We start from the raw sequence: 14,922 nt of genomic DNA on the forward strand, positions 1-14,922 counted from the left end.
TGTTCTTCCTTTTTTTGCGATTGCAGGGCTCAGTGATGCTCTGCAAAGGAATTCAGTGGACCATGGCGGAAATCAGCGCAACCCGAGAGATGTTCAGCCGGCCAGATCAACCACGCTCAACAACAGACTGCGCAAGATGCTCGTCGAGGTCAGTGCAGTGACCGTTTCAGGCTGTGATTTGAAGCTTTCAGTTGTTTAACGACTTTCTTCTCGTTTAATTCACATTGTCTCGAAAGCCGAGGTGAAGCAGATGTAAACGAAAAGCACAAAATAATGTTTTACGATCCCTGCGCATTTGTACACAACAAAGTATAAGGGTACGTAGATGTGCATAGACGTGCTTAGACGGAGTGAATCATTCTACGCGAATCGGTGGTAAAATTAGCTTGTTTTCCATGGACCGGCCACACGATGCAATATTACCATTTGCGATATTTACCACGAAATGTCAGGCTTACCCTGCAGGCTGTTGCCAGTGCCACTTGTTTCTCAAGCACACCGTGGCGGGTTGCTGCAGTTTTCTTTTCACGATTGTCTAAAGTGGCACAGCCTTCATTTTCGTTTTCCTTACACCGGTAGATAAAAGCTGTGCGTTTAATCTTCCGGACTGCCTTTCACAAACATTACTGCAACTCGCTCCCACTTCTGTCCCTGCAAAACTCCTCTTGAAGATAAACGCGCGTTTTCGCTAAGGAAACGTCACCGTAGAAGAAGCCTTATATCTCCTTTCTTTGAAGTACACGCTCCCACGCGCTAGCGTTCTTCATGAGTCTCCGTATACCAGACCCCGCGCACAGAGCACTTGCTCGCTCATGCTTCTGCACGGTGGCGCACAGACCGCATCTGCCGCGTAAGGCCTGGTGCAGTCGTGGAAATCAGGTTCTGCACCGATAACGTTGAGATGTAAAAGGAAGTAGGGAAAGCGGTCGGCTTGTCGAGCGGAGCTTCTCCTCTTGGCGATAAGGGAAGTTTTCGCCATGCCTGTCGGCCCACGACACGGTTTGATTGGCGCACAGTTTTTGCAAGGAATTGCTGATACATGACGGTAGATCAGAGGGTTCTTTGAGAAAAAAAAAGGATGCAGGGCTTCAGCACTATAGGGAAGCCGAGAGGTGGAGAGGTAGTAAATCGCCAGGTGGCGGCGGGGGAGTTTCGGCTATGTAGTATAGAGTGGCCGACGCGCACGCATGTTCGTTCGCAGTGAAGAACGTCTAAAGGTTAGAAAAATGCGAGACGGGAGTGAAGTCCGAAGAAGCGTGTTCCGCTATCATTTCCCACCGCGCCTTCTCTGGAGTCAGCAGTATACGGTGTAGCTCGGGATCCTCTTCGCAAGAGCTCACTCACGGCATGCGGCAGCACAGTCAGCAGGCCGGACTGCGCAAGGCGATGCCCCGGTCACGCCACGTGCCGGCACGGCACGTTGACCAGCTTCTCCTTGAAGGACGTCCAAGATATCCCGTCTGCTACAACCTTACGTTTCGTTTTATCTATGTTTTTCTTTATCTCTCTCATTTTCTTTACATTTCTGGTGGTCAGCTTCTTTCTACTTTGTTTCTATATACTTTGACGTCTGAACCGCTTTGACTTAAGACGATGTGCAATCGCAAGGCAGAAGGGAAAACGCCATCCGTGTGTAGAATCACCATCGTTCGTATACTGGGCTCGGGAATAATTTTTTATTGTTCGCAACCTTATCACTCCAACCATTCTCGCTTAGCTGCTCCTCGAGTTAATAATGCGTGGATTGATTGTTTGCACCGACTGCCCTAGTTTTCCCTCACGAGGAATTGGCCTTTTCTTTCTTTTTTTTTCAATGAGACGGCCTATGGATATTTGTCCCCCTTTCCGAACTGGTCCATAATACAGCGACGCTTCCCAAGGACACGGTAACGTTTGTTTCTGGTTTCAGCTCATACCGCCAATCAGTGATAATTAACCTTGCTACTCATAGTACCTTAGCTGATATAGGAATAAAATGGAGTTGCAGGAAGTACACGTCTCCAACCTCTCCATCTGATCCGCAAGCTAAATCTAATTTAATCTTACCCCTTCTACTCATAATGCCCATGCCGAACAACTAATGACAATCCTCATGCTTCTCCCTGTGTATCACCATTTTCGGCGGCCACAGAGAAACTGTAATTATTCCTGCTCCACGCAGCAACGCGCCACGGCGACACACTGACGGTAACCACGTTGTCGCAACAACACTGCGCCACCGACGGGTGAAAGAATAGAGACGGGACAGCAGCCAAGTGGGGGCGCCGAGGTTATCGTCTCGAGCGCGCCCATCCATTGCCGACCATTCCCTCTTGATTTCGGGAACTTCCCGGGGCTTCCGTAGCACTTGAACACCAAGGCCGAGACGTGGCCTACGCGCAAAGGGTGGGCTGACGGATGCGCCCCCCCCCCCCCCCCCCCCTCAGCGGGAAGCCCGGTCACGTATCCGGAAACAGAGGAGATAGGAACAAAGATAGCGAGTCGCCCCGTTGCCGTCCAGATGTACTCCTTCGGAGCCACCGATAGGCTTCCAGCAGTGCCTCTGTATCCTCTCCGCAAGCTCAGTCCTGCTCGCCGTCTTTGTTTAGGCTACCTTGCAATGCCGTTTCTGTTCTCGTCTTTTTCTTTCTTCGCTACGCGAGAAAAAATTTCCCTATAGAAAGCGAATCAGCAACGTCAGCACTCAGATTCGCCTTCTCCGGGTTCTCTACCCGATTTTCATCGCTTGGCCATTCTCAGCTCGTGCGAAAATGCGCTTTTACGGTACAGGGATAGAGGACCCCTTAAGATTTGACTGGTTGTGCTGCAGGGCAATACATAAGTTGGTGAAACGAAAGCTTATCTAGAATGAAACCCAAGAAGTGGCGTGTTTCCTGCGCCAGGGTGGGGCGGGGGAGATAGGACCGGGAGGAGTTGATTAATCCATTCCGAACAATCAGTGCGCGACCAAATAAGAAAAGGATGAGCTAAAGTGTGTTTTATCATATACGATATGGAAATGAGAGCTGCGTGCGTGCGTGCGTGCGTGCGCACGTGCGGAGAAGCAGTCAATTGCTCTCTACACTTCGTCATGTGTATCGTACGTTACGAAGTATGTTTCGTTGTGTGACTTGAGTCCGTTCTTGGACAAAATTGTTCAGGATGAAACTGCACTGCCCTAGTTAATCCGAAAAATCCTATTGTAGTCAGCATTACCATGCGCGCCTTTTCACCGGAAACCACTTTTGGTCACTCGACAAAGAGACTGTAAGCAGACACACGTCGTTATATTATACCGGTACGTCGCGTACATCAACAGTGAACTTAGGAGGACGAAAGAAGCATATACAGTGCTAAAAAGCGGGCACGTCCTGTGCTACCGGGGCTTAGCGGAGAGACGAGAACTAGGAGTCGGATTCCTGAATAATAAGGATATAGCTGGTAACATACAGGAATTCTATAGCATTAACGAGAGGGTGGCAGGTCTTATTGTGAAACTTAATAAGAGGTACAAATTGAAGGTCGTACAGGTCTGCGCCCCTACATCGAGTCATGATGACCAGGAAGTCGAAAGCTTCTATGAAGACGTGGAATCGGCGATGGGTAAAGTAAAAACAAAATACACTATACTGATGGGTGACTTCAATGCCAAGGTGGGCAAGAAGCAGGTTGGAGACAAGTCAGTGGGGTTATATGGCATAGACACTAGGAAAAGCAGGGGTGAGCTATTAGTAGAGTTTTCAGAACAGAATATTATGCGGATAATGAATACCTTCTTCCACAAGCGGGATAGCCGAAAGTGGACGTGGAAAAGCCCGAATGGATAGACTAGAAATGAAATAGACTTTATACCCTGCGCTGACCCTGGCATAATACAAGATGTGGACGTGCTCGGCAAGGTGCGCTGCAGTGACCACAAGATGGTAAGAACTCGAATTAGCCTAGACTTGAGGAGGGAACGGAAGCAACTGGTACATAAGAAGCCGATCAATGAATTAGCGGTAAGAGGCAAAATAGAGGAATTCCAGATCAAGCTACAGAACAGGTATTCAGCTTTAACTCAGGAAGAGGACCTTAGTGTTGAAGCAATGAACGGCAATCTTGTGGGCATCATTAAGGAGTGTGCAATAGAAGTCGGTGGTACCTCCGTTAGACAGGATACCAGTAAGCTATCGCAGGAGACGAAAGATCTGATCAAGAAACGCCAATGTATGAAAGCCTCTAACCCTACAGCTAGAATGAACATTCGAAGTTAATCAACAAGCGTAAGAAAGCCGACATAAAGAAGTATAATATGGATACAATTGAACATGCTCTCAGGAACGGAGGAAGCCTAAAAGCAGGGAAGAAGAAACTAGGAATAGGCAAGAATCAGATGTATGCGTTAAGAGACAAAGCCGGTAATGTCATCACTAATATGGATAAGATAGTTCAAGTGGCTGAAGAGTTCTATAGAGATTTATACAGTAAGAGTGGAGCCCACGACGATAATGGAAAAGAGAATAGTCTACAGGAATTTGAAATCCCACAAGTAATGCCGGAAGAAGTAAAGAAAGCCTTGGGAGCTATGCGAAGGGGGAAGGCAGCTGGGGAGGATCAGGTAACAGCAGATTTGTTGTAGGATGGTGGGCAGATTGTTCTAGAAAAACTGGCCACCCTGTATACGCTATGCCTCATGAATTCGAGCATACCGGGATCTTGGAAGAACGCTAACATAATCCTAATCCATAAGAAAGCGGACGCCAAAGACTTGAAAAATTATAGACCAATCAGCTTACTGTCCGTTGCCTACAAAGTATTTACTTAGGTAATCGCAAATAGAATCAGGAACACCTTAGACTTTTGTCAGCCAAAGGACCAGGCAGGATTCCGTAAAGGCTACTCAACAATAGACCATATTCACACTATCAATCAGGTGATAGAGAAATGTGCGGAATATAGCCAACCTTTATATATAACTTTCATTGATTACGAGAAAGCGTTTGATTCAGTCGAAACCTGAGCAGTCATGGAGGCATTACGAAATCAGGGTGTAGACGAACCGTATGTAAAAATACTGAATGATATCTATAGTGGCTTCACAGCCACCGTAGTCCTCCATAAGGAAAGCAACAAAATCCCAAATAAAGGAAGGCGTCAGGCAGGGAGATACGATCTCTCCAATGGTATTGACAGCGTGTTTAGAGGAGGTATTCAGAGACCTGGATTGGGAAGAATTGGGGATAAGAGTTAATGGAGAATACCTAGCAACTTGCGATTCGCTGATGATATTGTCTTGCTTAGTAACTCAGGGGACCAACTGCAATGCTTCGATAATCAACGCGAGACTCTCCAGTGTGCCTTAAATAGACTGGATGACAGGCCATTTACGGAAGCGAAGATCTTGGGGGCCTGGCCTCATAGTTCATTGGCCCAGAAAGCAGTTCGAGCGCTTTTTCGCTACCTGAGGGAAACAGACTTGAGTGCCAGACTGTAGACATCCTATACCTAAGTTCTCTCTCTCCCTCTTTCACTCCCCATTCCCCTCCCCACGTGTAGGGTAGCAAACTGGACTCAGTCTAGTTAACCTCCCTGCCTTTCTGTCTTCCTTTCTCTCTCTCTCTCTCTCTCTGCAATGCATGCTCACTGACCTGGAGAGGCAAAGCAGAAGGGCGGGTCTAAAGATTAATCTGCAGAAAACTAAAGTAATGTTTAACAGTCTCGGAAGTGAACAGCAGTTTACGATAGGTAGCGGGACACTGGAAGTGGTAAGGGAATAAATCTACTTAGGACAGGTAGTGACCGCGGATCCGGATCATGGGACTGAAATAATCAGAAGAATAAGAATGGGATGGGGTGCGTTTGGCAGGCATTCTCAGATCATGAACAGCAGGTTGCCACTATCCCTCAAGAGAAAAGTGTACAACAGCTGTGTCTTACCAGTACTCACGTACGGGGCAGAAACCTGGAGGCTTACGAAAAGGGTTCTACTTAAATTGAGGACGACGCAACGAGCTATGGAAAGAAGAATCTTAGGTGTAACGTTAAGGGATAAGAAAAGAGCAGATTGGGTGAGGGAACAAACGCCAGTTAATGACATCTTGGTTGAAATGAAGAAAAGGAAATGCGCATGGGCAGGACATGTAAAGCGGACGGAAGATAACCGATGGTCATTAAGGGTTACGAACTGGATTCGAAGGGAAGGGAAGCGTAGCAGGGGGCGGCAGAAAGTTAGGTGGGCGGATGAGATTAAGAAGCTTGCAGGGAGAACATGGCCACGATTAGTACATGACCGGGGTAGTTGGAGAAGTATTGGAGAGGCCTTTGCCCTGCAGTGAGCGTAACCAGGCTTATGATGATAATGACATCACATTCTTCCTTTGAAGCATGCTGATACGCTTACGTCTGCTCGTTTATGTTTCAATGATCTCCAACGTTGTCGTCCGCAGCGCAGAACTTGGCAGCCCGCCAGGAGGGGCTTCCATTGGGGGAAGCGGACGCGACGCCGGGTGGTCTCCACCAATGAGAAAGGAGAGTCCCGTCACATGACGAAACACCGTGACCCAACACTAACAAATGGAGTTGCCCCCTCCGCGCATAACGGGCGGAGTATCGCGCAACCCCTAGTATCGCGTAACGAACGGAAGTTTCGCCGCGGCACAGTCACGCCTCGGCTTTCCCTTCGTGAGTCGGTGACGGCGCGCGCGTTTGCTGCCGCGTCGCGGTAACCGATAATGTTTACTAGAGTGGCCGCGGCAGTAGGTAGGTCGCAAGGGGCGCCGGTGCGCGCCCTGCCAGGGCAATACATCCTTAGAAACTTGGCGAGCACAAGAGCATCGGAGAGGAGCGTAGTACTTCAGAGCAGAAGGCTATAGAACAACCATTGCACGTACGGAATTGTCATGGAGGAAACAGGATCTTCAGGCGATTAGGCGACCTCAAGATCAGGAGCCATAACGCCTAGCCCGCACCACGGCTGGCGCTTAAACATTGGCGTTACACACTTGTTACCGTAGTGTGATTCTCCTTTTGTGTGTGTTTGTGTGAAGAGCCCCAGGTGGTGCAGTAGGTTGTTTTTAAAACTTCGCATTAAATTTCTACTCGACCAACGCGACACTAGCCTACTTTGTCGACTATGACCATAAAAGTGGCCCTTACGAAGTCGTTCACCTTTCGCATATTAAGGGCTGGAAACGCTACGTTTGATGACTGTAGGTTGCGAGGAAACCCTGGAACACGCTCTATGTGGCCGTTTTCGATTAGTCGTGTACAGATGGACTTACATTCAGGTGCAAGTTCAAGAACCCCAGCTTGTCCAGATTTCCGGAGTCCCCCACTACGGCGTGCCACATAATCAGAAAGTGGTTTTGGCGCATAAAACCCCATAATTAATTTTTTTATCTATTTGTGTACAGAGATGATTTCTCGCAACTTAACCAGATCCTAGCTTGTACCCTAGATGCAGCAAAGAAAAAAATTCACAAAATGCTTCTTCGTGCAGTATCAGTTTTGTAGGACAATCCACGGTCCGAATAGAACAATCCACAGTCAAATCAAACCGACTTGAAACAATGGGAGACCGTTTGACAAAAGACATAGTACATCAAGATATTGTTTTCAGAAGTACCGGATTTGTGTGAGTTCGCATTCATCATTTCCAGAAACTGGCAACTTTGCTTCAAAGTGAACGAAGAGGCGTAACGAATGTATCTGTGCTGATTTTTTCTTTTGAACGTAATAATAGGATAGGGTGTTGTAATGTTCTTTTGTCTCCGAGCTTTCATTTTTGCGTTGCCCGATGACGACAAACAGGAAAAGTAATGCAGGGGCATTTGATGTGCGTAATTCACTTCGCAGAAGTTTCTCGCCTTTATCTCTAGGTGATAAAGGCGAGAAAGCGAGTGTTTCCTTTCCCAGCGTTATTCGGTGGCTGTCATCCTCTCATCCTCTCAGTGCTCTCATCCTCTGTCAGTACAGCGAAAACGAAAAGACTTCATTCAATTACGTTAAGTACTCCAGAGTACGGACTCCAGAATCCGGTAGCCGCGGTTGTTTAGCGGCTATGGTGTTGCGCTGCTAAGCGCGAGGGCGCTGCTCGGATCCCGGCCTCGGCGGCAGCATTTCTGTGAGAGCTAAATGCAAAAAAAAGAAGTCCGTGTCCTCTGCAATGGGGGCGCATTAAAGATCCCCTGGTGGTCAGAATTAATCCATAGCTACCCACTACGGCGTGCCTCATAATCAAATCGTGGTTTCGGCACGTGAAACCACAGAATTCGTTCATTCAGAGTCCGGTAGCAGTCATATCCTCCTGAGTTCCAGCTATGGAGATTTGTCCAATATATGCCAGCCTTGGTTGCTCAGTGGCTATGGTGTTGGGCTGCTGAGCACGAAGTCGCAGGACCGAATCCCAGCCACGGCGGCCGCATTTCGATGGAGGTGAAATGCGAAAACACCCGTGTACTTAGATTTAGGTGCACGTTAAAGAACCCCAGGTGGTCAAAATTTCCGGAGTCCTCCACTACGGCGTGCCTCATAATCAGAAAGTGGTTTTGGCGCGTAAAACCCCATAATTTAATTTAATTTAATTTGTCCAATATATTGGACATCAAATACTCCGCCACGTTGCCGTCCGCAGCGTATTTCACCCCGTAAAAACCAGTCGTCCAATATTTTGCACACCTACTAGCGTCATCTGTGAAGTTTTGTCGAAGTTGTGCCAGTGGATCCGGACTTAAAGGAGACGACATGGCGGCGTTCAGTGGAGCGGCGTTTTACAGCGACCGCCGGAGAAGTAAGCGCTGATTATAGTGTTCTTGACCGTTTTAACGTGATATGTAGGATTAACTCGAAAAGTAATGATACAGGGAGTATGCTGAATGGAAAATTTTAGTTGCATGTACGCCTGCTTTTCTCAGCTAGCGATTTGATATTGCATGTCCAACACGTTGGACACTGGCACTCAATACCGTCATTGCGAATGTACGGACGCCACGTGCATTGCGTTCAGCGCGCGTTCACTTCGGTGTCACGTGGCGTTTCTTTGTGCTTGCTAGTCTTTTCTTTTATGGTGTGCATGAATAAAGTGCCTCCTCTTTTGTTCATGGCCAGGAACCTAAAGATGTCTGCCGTAGATGAAACAAAAAGTGCACTGATGTCCCGCGGCCATACATCATTGAAATGTACTACCTAAACATGGGTGGTGTCGACCTGGCTGACAGAATGATCAGCTACGACAGAATAAAGGCACGCGTCAATAAATGAATTGTCAGGAGCATATTTCACCTTTTCGACATTGCTCTTGGCAACTCGTGGAGGCAGTACACGGAAGACTTGCGCCCACAGCAGAAGTGGCAGGAAGTTTCGTCTTGCAGTGGTTGGATCACTCGTTTAACGGGGCCACATGAATGAAACGTAGAGAGAATGAAAACGCAGACAGCGACAGCGAAACCGAGTGGGTAACGCCATCGAAGCGCGCTCGAAGTACAGCGTCCGCCAAGCACCACCCAAGGCTGGCGGGTACTGCAAATGCTGCCCGGTGCAGGCTTTAAATGAAGACGAAGTTCTTTTGTACAAGCTACTAGCTCTTCTTTTGCGTAACGAAGGAAAGCAACTGTGTCGATTGGCCGACACAGGTAAACTTCAGACAAAAATTATTTGCTGGAACCAAATTAGGGCCCATATTTATTTGTATTTCATTTGATATTTGTAAAATGTTGATTAATAAACGGTTCTTCCAGCATTTGTAACAATTTTCTTCAGTAAAGTAGCCTTGTGTTGTTGCAACCCCACTACTTCACAATTTACAAAGTTCCAGTGTCCACACTAATGCCACACTAAAACCAAGGGCATTACTGAAATAATAAGCATCACTTTTCATCTTTGTTTTCTACACATCATATCTTGAAAGTTTCAGGAAAATCTGTGAACCTAAATCCACCCCGGAAGTCAGGAGGATATTCTCGAAACCGTATTGTCCCTCATTTCGTGCTTACAATTATTCTTGAACTGATCTGATTACCGCGCTTCGGACTGTCGCCAGGTGGCGCATTTCCTTCAGTGTAATCACCCGTTACATAAGGGCTGGCCACCACTACATCATCACTAAATAATACAAAACCGTGCTTTTGCCTTCCATTGATGTTCCACTGGCATTGCTCCATTTTACACTTATACGAAAGGGTTTAAGAGTTATGTGGACCATGTCCCTCACTTCTTAAATGCCCCATAAGAATTCGAGCGCCGGTAACTGCTATAATTTGAAATAAAAATCAGCCGACAAATTTTCAATATAAGTGAGATAAGGAGAAAATTAGATTAGCTGTACTAAGAAGTTACCCTTTTATAATGCCAAATGCAAAGCCACTATTGCCTTGAGAGTTTCGAGGCTCGTTAAGCCAGAAAAGGCGTTGAAGTTCCGGCACCAGCCCAGGGCTGGTCAAAGATACATTTCAGTTGTATCGTGATGCGATACAAGATACTCGGGCAACAAGTATTTGAGACACCGATACACGATACTATCATAGTTACTGTATCCGATATGATAATTTTCATTTGTATCTTAAGGTACTTCGGTACATTCGCGAATTTCTAATTATAGATGCATATAATGTAGCAGCCAACGTGTATACACATAACTGTTTGCTCGGAAAACGCTGGCCAACCTTGCTTTATTTCAATTAAATGTCTTTTAGTATCTCACAATTCATGGGAGTCGCTGCTCTGCTTGCGAACCAGATAGGGGGCCGCCATCGAATTACAAGAACGTCAATAAGAAGCCTCTGCATGAGAGCGCTAATACCGCTATGGAGTTACTCTTAGCGCACTCTAAAAAAAGTATACGCCCTTTGGGGCTTATTTTGGCCCACAACAATAATCGTCATCTGCCTCGCTTGCGTTTCGTCTCTTGAAAACTCGGCGCTCACTACTTTCCTCTCGATTATGCTGTATCAAGCTGATAACGTGCAAGCCGTTCGTGACTAGGAAGTACCGGGCTCGCAGCGTTAAAGAAAGGAAATGCGGCCAATACAGACGAGGATTATTGTTTAGGGACGAAACACAACCCAAAGACTAAACTTTTTTTTAGAGTGTGTTTACGCAATATCGTATCACCGGACAGGTGTACAACAGCAATAACGCTGGTAGCGAGACTTTTACAGTGAAGCTGTATACCTCTACTAACAATGCATCTGTCGCGTCCGCGGGAAAAGATCTGGGCCGATCCCGGATGTAGTGAGACACCGGGCCGACCCACGGCAGAAGTGAAGCAGGCTAGAAGTACTACGCCCCGAATAATAATAATAATAATAATAATAATAATAATAATAATAATAATAATAATAATAATAATAATAATAATAATAATAATAATAATAATAATAATAATAATAATAATAATAATAATAAAATAATAAAATAATAATAAAATAATAATAAAAATAATAATAATTGAAATAAATCAATCAAGATGTATTATTTCACGTTGATGAGTATACTGTGGACTTAGATTTAGGTGCATGTGCAAGAACCCCAGGTGGTCGAAATTTTCGGAGTCCCACACTACGGCGTGCCTCATAATCAGAAAGTGATTTTGGCACGTAAGACCACATAATTTAATCTTTAATGTGTATACGGGAATTTTTTGTGAACAACCACATTGACGGACGAGCAGCAGGCACTGCTATATGCGCAACTTAGAAGGGAGTTGATTTGGGTAGTTGGATTTCTATGAGGTTGTGCGATGCTGCAGCAAGGATATATATATATATATATATATATTATAACCTTGCATCACACAATAAATTTTTTTCCGGGGGCAGTAAGCGCTTTTCCTCGTTTTTCCGTGTCCGTTATCTCGATTTGCGCTGCACCACACAGCATATACGCAAAGGACAAACTATGTGTCCAACTATACACCCTAGACTCTCAAGAGGACAATGCCACCGACTGTGGGGATGTCTGTGCCGTACAAACAAAAGACGGAATTGTGTTACCCACTGTGTCACTGTGCATATATTGTTACGGTGCGTTTGTACAGTACCATGCGCGAAAGGGGGACACGAAGGAGGAAGTGGTAGACCGTCTCCTGGAGCTCTGACCTTTGTACCAGCCTGCGCGATTACCACTAACTTTTCCTCATGTAAATAGTCGTAAATACCTTTGTGCCCCGGGCTTCCTCTTCGTAACAACATCTTCAGGATCACCCAAGTGTGATATCGAGAAGTTCATGACCACGCACTTTGCATGGGTTAGCCGTGATGGCACTACCCTTGTGGTCATCGTTGGAGACTTCAATGTGGACATTTCAAAACCAGGCAAGAAATCGTACGCTCAGTTTTTGCTGGAAGAGTCCAGTTTGAAATGCCACACCAATCCTCACTCAAGTACTCAACAACGGTAGCGCATAGATTTAACTTTGGCCAACATTCTGTCTAAAGTTGTAACCGAAGCAATCTGTGTATATGACCCTAATCACAACTCTATCGTCTTTACCATTACCAAATGATGAAATTACATACATGTACTCCTGTCTAACCCTGTGTAATGTGCAACATCTTTTTGTGACGCATTGTGTATACAGACGGCGCATAAAGCTGCAATGACCTTTCATATTCTAGTTATCAGCTGGTGTAAAGCGTTCGTTAGCGACATACATATTCATTAACGTGCAATCCTTTTACGATTTTTCTTCTACGAGAAAACTTGTTCAGCCCAAAAACGTTTCACACGTAGTGGAGTGGCACAAAGCGCCGCAGGATACCGCTGCTGTTCACAGTGCTGCCTCTTCTAGCTACGTTTACCTGGTGATTTGTAACAGTAAGAAATTTAAGAGGAAGCCAAACAAAGAAAACATATCTAAGTAATATAGAAAGGCGGTTCCGTATCACACAATAACATTGAATACATAGAAACACAATGCAGGCGGCACCACTAACAGCTATGACATTTAAGCATGGAGTTTTGTCAACTTACCTATTAAGGTCAAACAATAGAAAATTCAGTGCCTGTTGAAAGTGGTCTAAAAGGGCCCGTGAGGACGCTCAGGTGAAAAACGGAGAATTTCGTATTATACTGTTTTTCGAATCTCCGTTCTAACATCTAGCATTCTTCAGACATTCGTAACAAAGTACCACACAAGAGAAACTTCGATAACGTCTCTATAGCGCCAACCAAACTCGCGCGAAAGATGTCGCACGCATTAGCGTACGCAGCGCAATACGCTGGCTACGAGCAAATGTCATGACACCGATGCAACCAAAAACAAAGCAAAAAAGAAAATCGAGAAAACAAAAGGTCGGCTGCGCCCAGACTTTCGCGTGCTTGCTTTAGTCTAGACGGCGCGAGCGCCACCACGGGACTCTGCTCCACCAATAGGGACGCGCAGACCTCTTCGCCTTCCCTCGGGGGAGGGTTCTGGCGGAAAGATGAAAGATTGTCATTACTTTTAGTTTTATTCAGGTGTCTTAGAGGCAGCACAAACAAGTTGAGAAGCGGAGTTCAGCCAAGGTTTATAGTTAGCACGGTGATGTTGCGATAGCAGTATCTGGTATCTTAAGATACACGACACATTCTTTTATGTATCGAAAATACAGATACTGATACACGTCTTGGCAGATGTATCATTATCCAGATACAAGATGCCCAAACACTATCTAAGATAGTATCTCACATAGATGTATCTTCGTTACTGCCCAGCACTGCACTGCTGTATCGCATAAAATATGCTACACGTCCTGTCTCTTTCTAAAAAGAGAATCCTTTAGAGCTCGCTTGTGTTTCGTTTATAGAGAGCCCCCAACTTTTCGTTCCGATTCACGTAAGTTTTTTTTGCATTATCCGAGTACAAAACCAACCAATTTAGAAACTCTTGTTCCGTTCAAGCGGCAATTACGTTTAAACGATTTCCATTCCCTAAGGTTCTACTATATAACAGTCCTCATAGCTTTACCACATAACGAAATAAACGGCATGAAGCCAAGAAGGAAAGAAAAAAGTAACACGAACGGCGAAGAGACCTGGTGACGTCTTTTTTCGTTCTCGTTCACTTGATGCACTTCATTTCTTTTCTGCAATGAACCTACAGACCAGAAATAAAATATTATCTGTGGCTTTGAGGCGTTAAACTCGGCGAATCTGGAACGAATTCCAGATTATCATGCCAAGTTACCTGTCGGAAAAGGCAGACAAAAAATAATGAGCAGGTCCGTGTTTGTTTGACCGGGAGGCGTCGACCATCGAGAGCTCAGAAATTGCACTCGTTAAGGTTACAAGATATTCGTGATAAATCAGAAAGACATCAACACGATAGAGAGGCTGCGCAAAACCGGAGACAACGTTACAACTGGATTATGGACAGCGGAGGCGGAGTAAGTGCACGCGAAGAGACAGAGGGAGATGCACGACGACGAACAGAGGTCAGGCGATCGATGTCTCTTAACAGACGCGGTGGAGTACGCGCGAAGAACAAGGTTAGCTAGATCGGAAGCAAAAGGGTGAGGGGGTGAATGGGAGAGAGAACTACGTCTTAGGGGCGCCCCTGTAGGCTGTCGACGATAGGATTAGATGGGTGCTTACGTTGACACCATTGGCCCTGTCACGCAATCTGCGCGCCCACCCCTTTTCCGTCGCCATTGAAGCACGCTACGTGGTGCCTTGCTTTCGACCTTGCACGGGCAAGCGAAGGAAGGAGATGTAGCTGCTCTTCTTTCTTGGTGCGTCGCCTGCTCCTTTCCATGAGGACAAAGCCCGAAACCTCTCTCGTATTCTGTCTTACTGTCTGGCTGCTTTTCACACCGCTTCCGCGAATGCAGGACTATAACGCCGTCGTGTGCAGAGCGCTGGGATTATTCTGCGTGACACGAGAGGCAGACCGCGGTTCGCTTTTGCTGTACAAGGGGAGGAATCTCTGTTGGATGGCTTTCCTCTTGATGCTTGATGCCGGCGCGATGCGTCGTCGATGCGGCTAAT

General features: G+C 46.2%; 1 protein-coding gene across 1 annotated transcript in view; it reads left to right on the top strand.

Moving 5' to 3' along the window:
- Positions 1-14,922, top strand: part of LOC140219084 (uncharacterized) — a 146,979-nt gene that overhangs the window by 108,292 nt on the left and 23,765 nt on the right. Inside the window, exon 4 of the mRNA XM_072288965.1 lies at positions 27-148. Within this exon, the coding sequence (XP_072145066.1) occupies positions 27-148 (122 nt within the window). The remainder of the gene's footprint in view (positions 1-26; positions 149-14,922) is intronic.

Source organism: Dermacentor andersoni, chromosome 6 (assembly GCF_023375885.2).
Source record: "Dermacentor andersoni chromosome 6, qqDerAnde1_hic_scaffold, whole genome shotgun sequence".
In the NCBI taxonomy this organism is placed as follows: Eukaryota; Metazoa; Arthropoda; class Arachnida; order Ixodida; family Ixodidae; genus Dermacentor; species Dermacentor andersoni.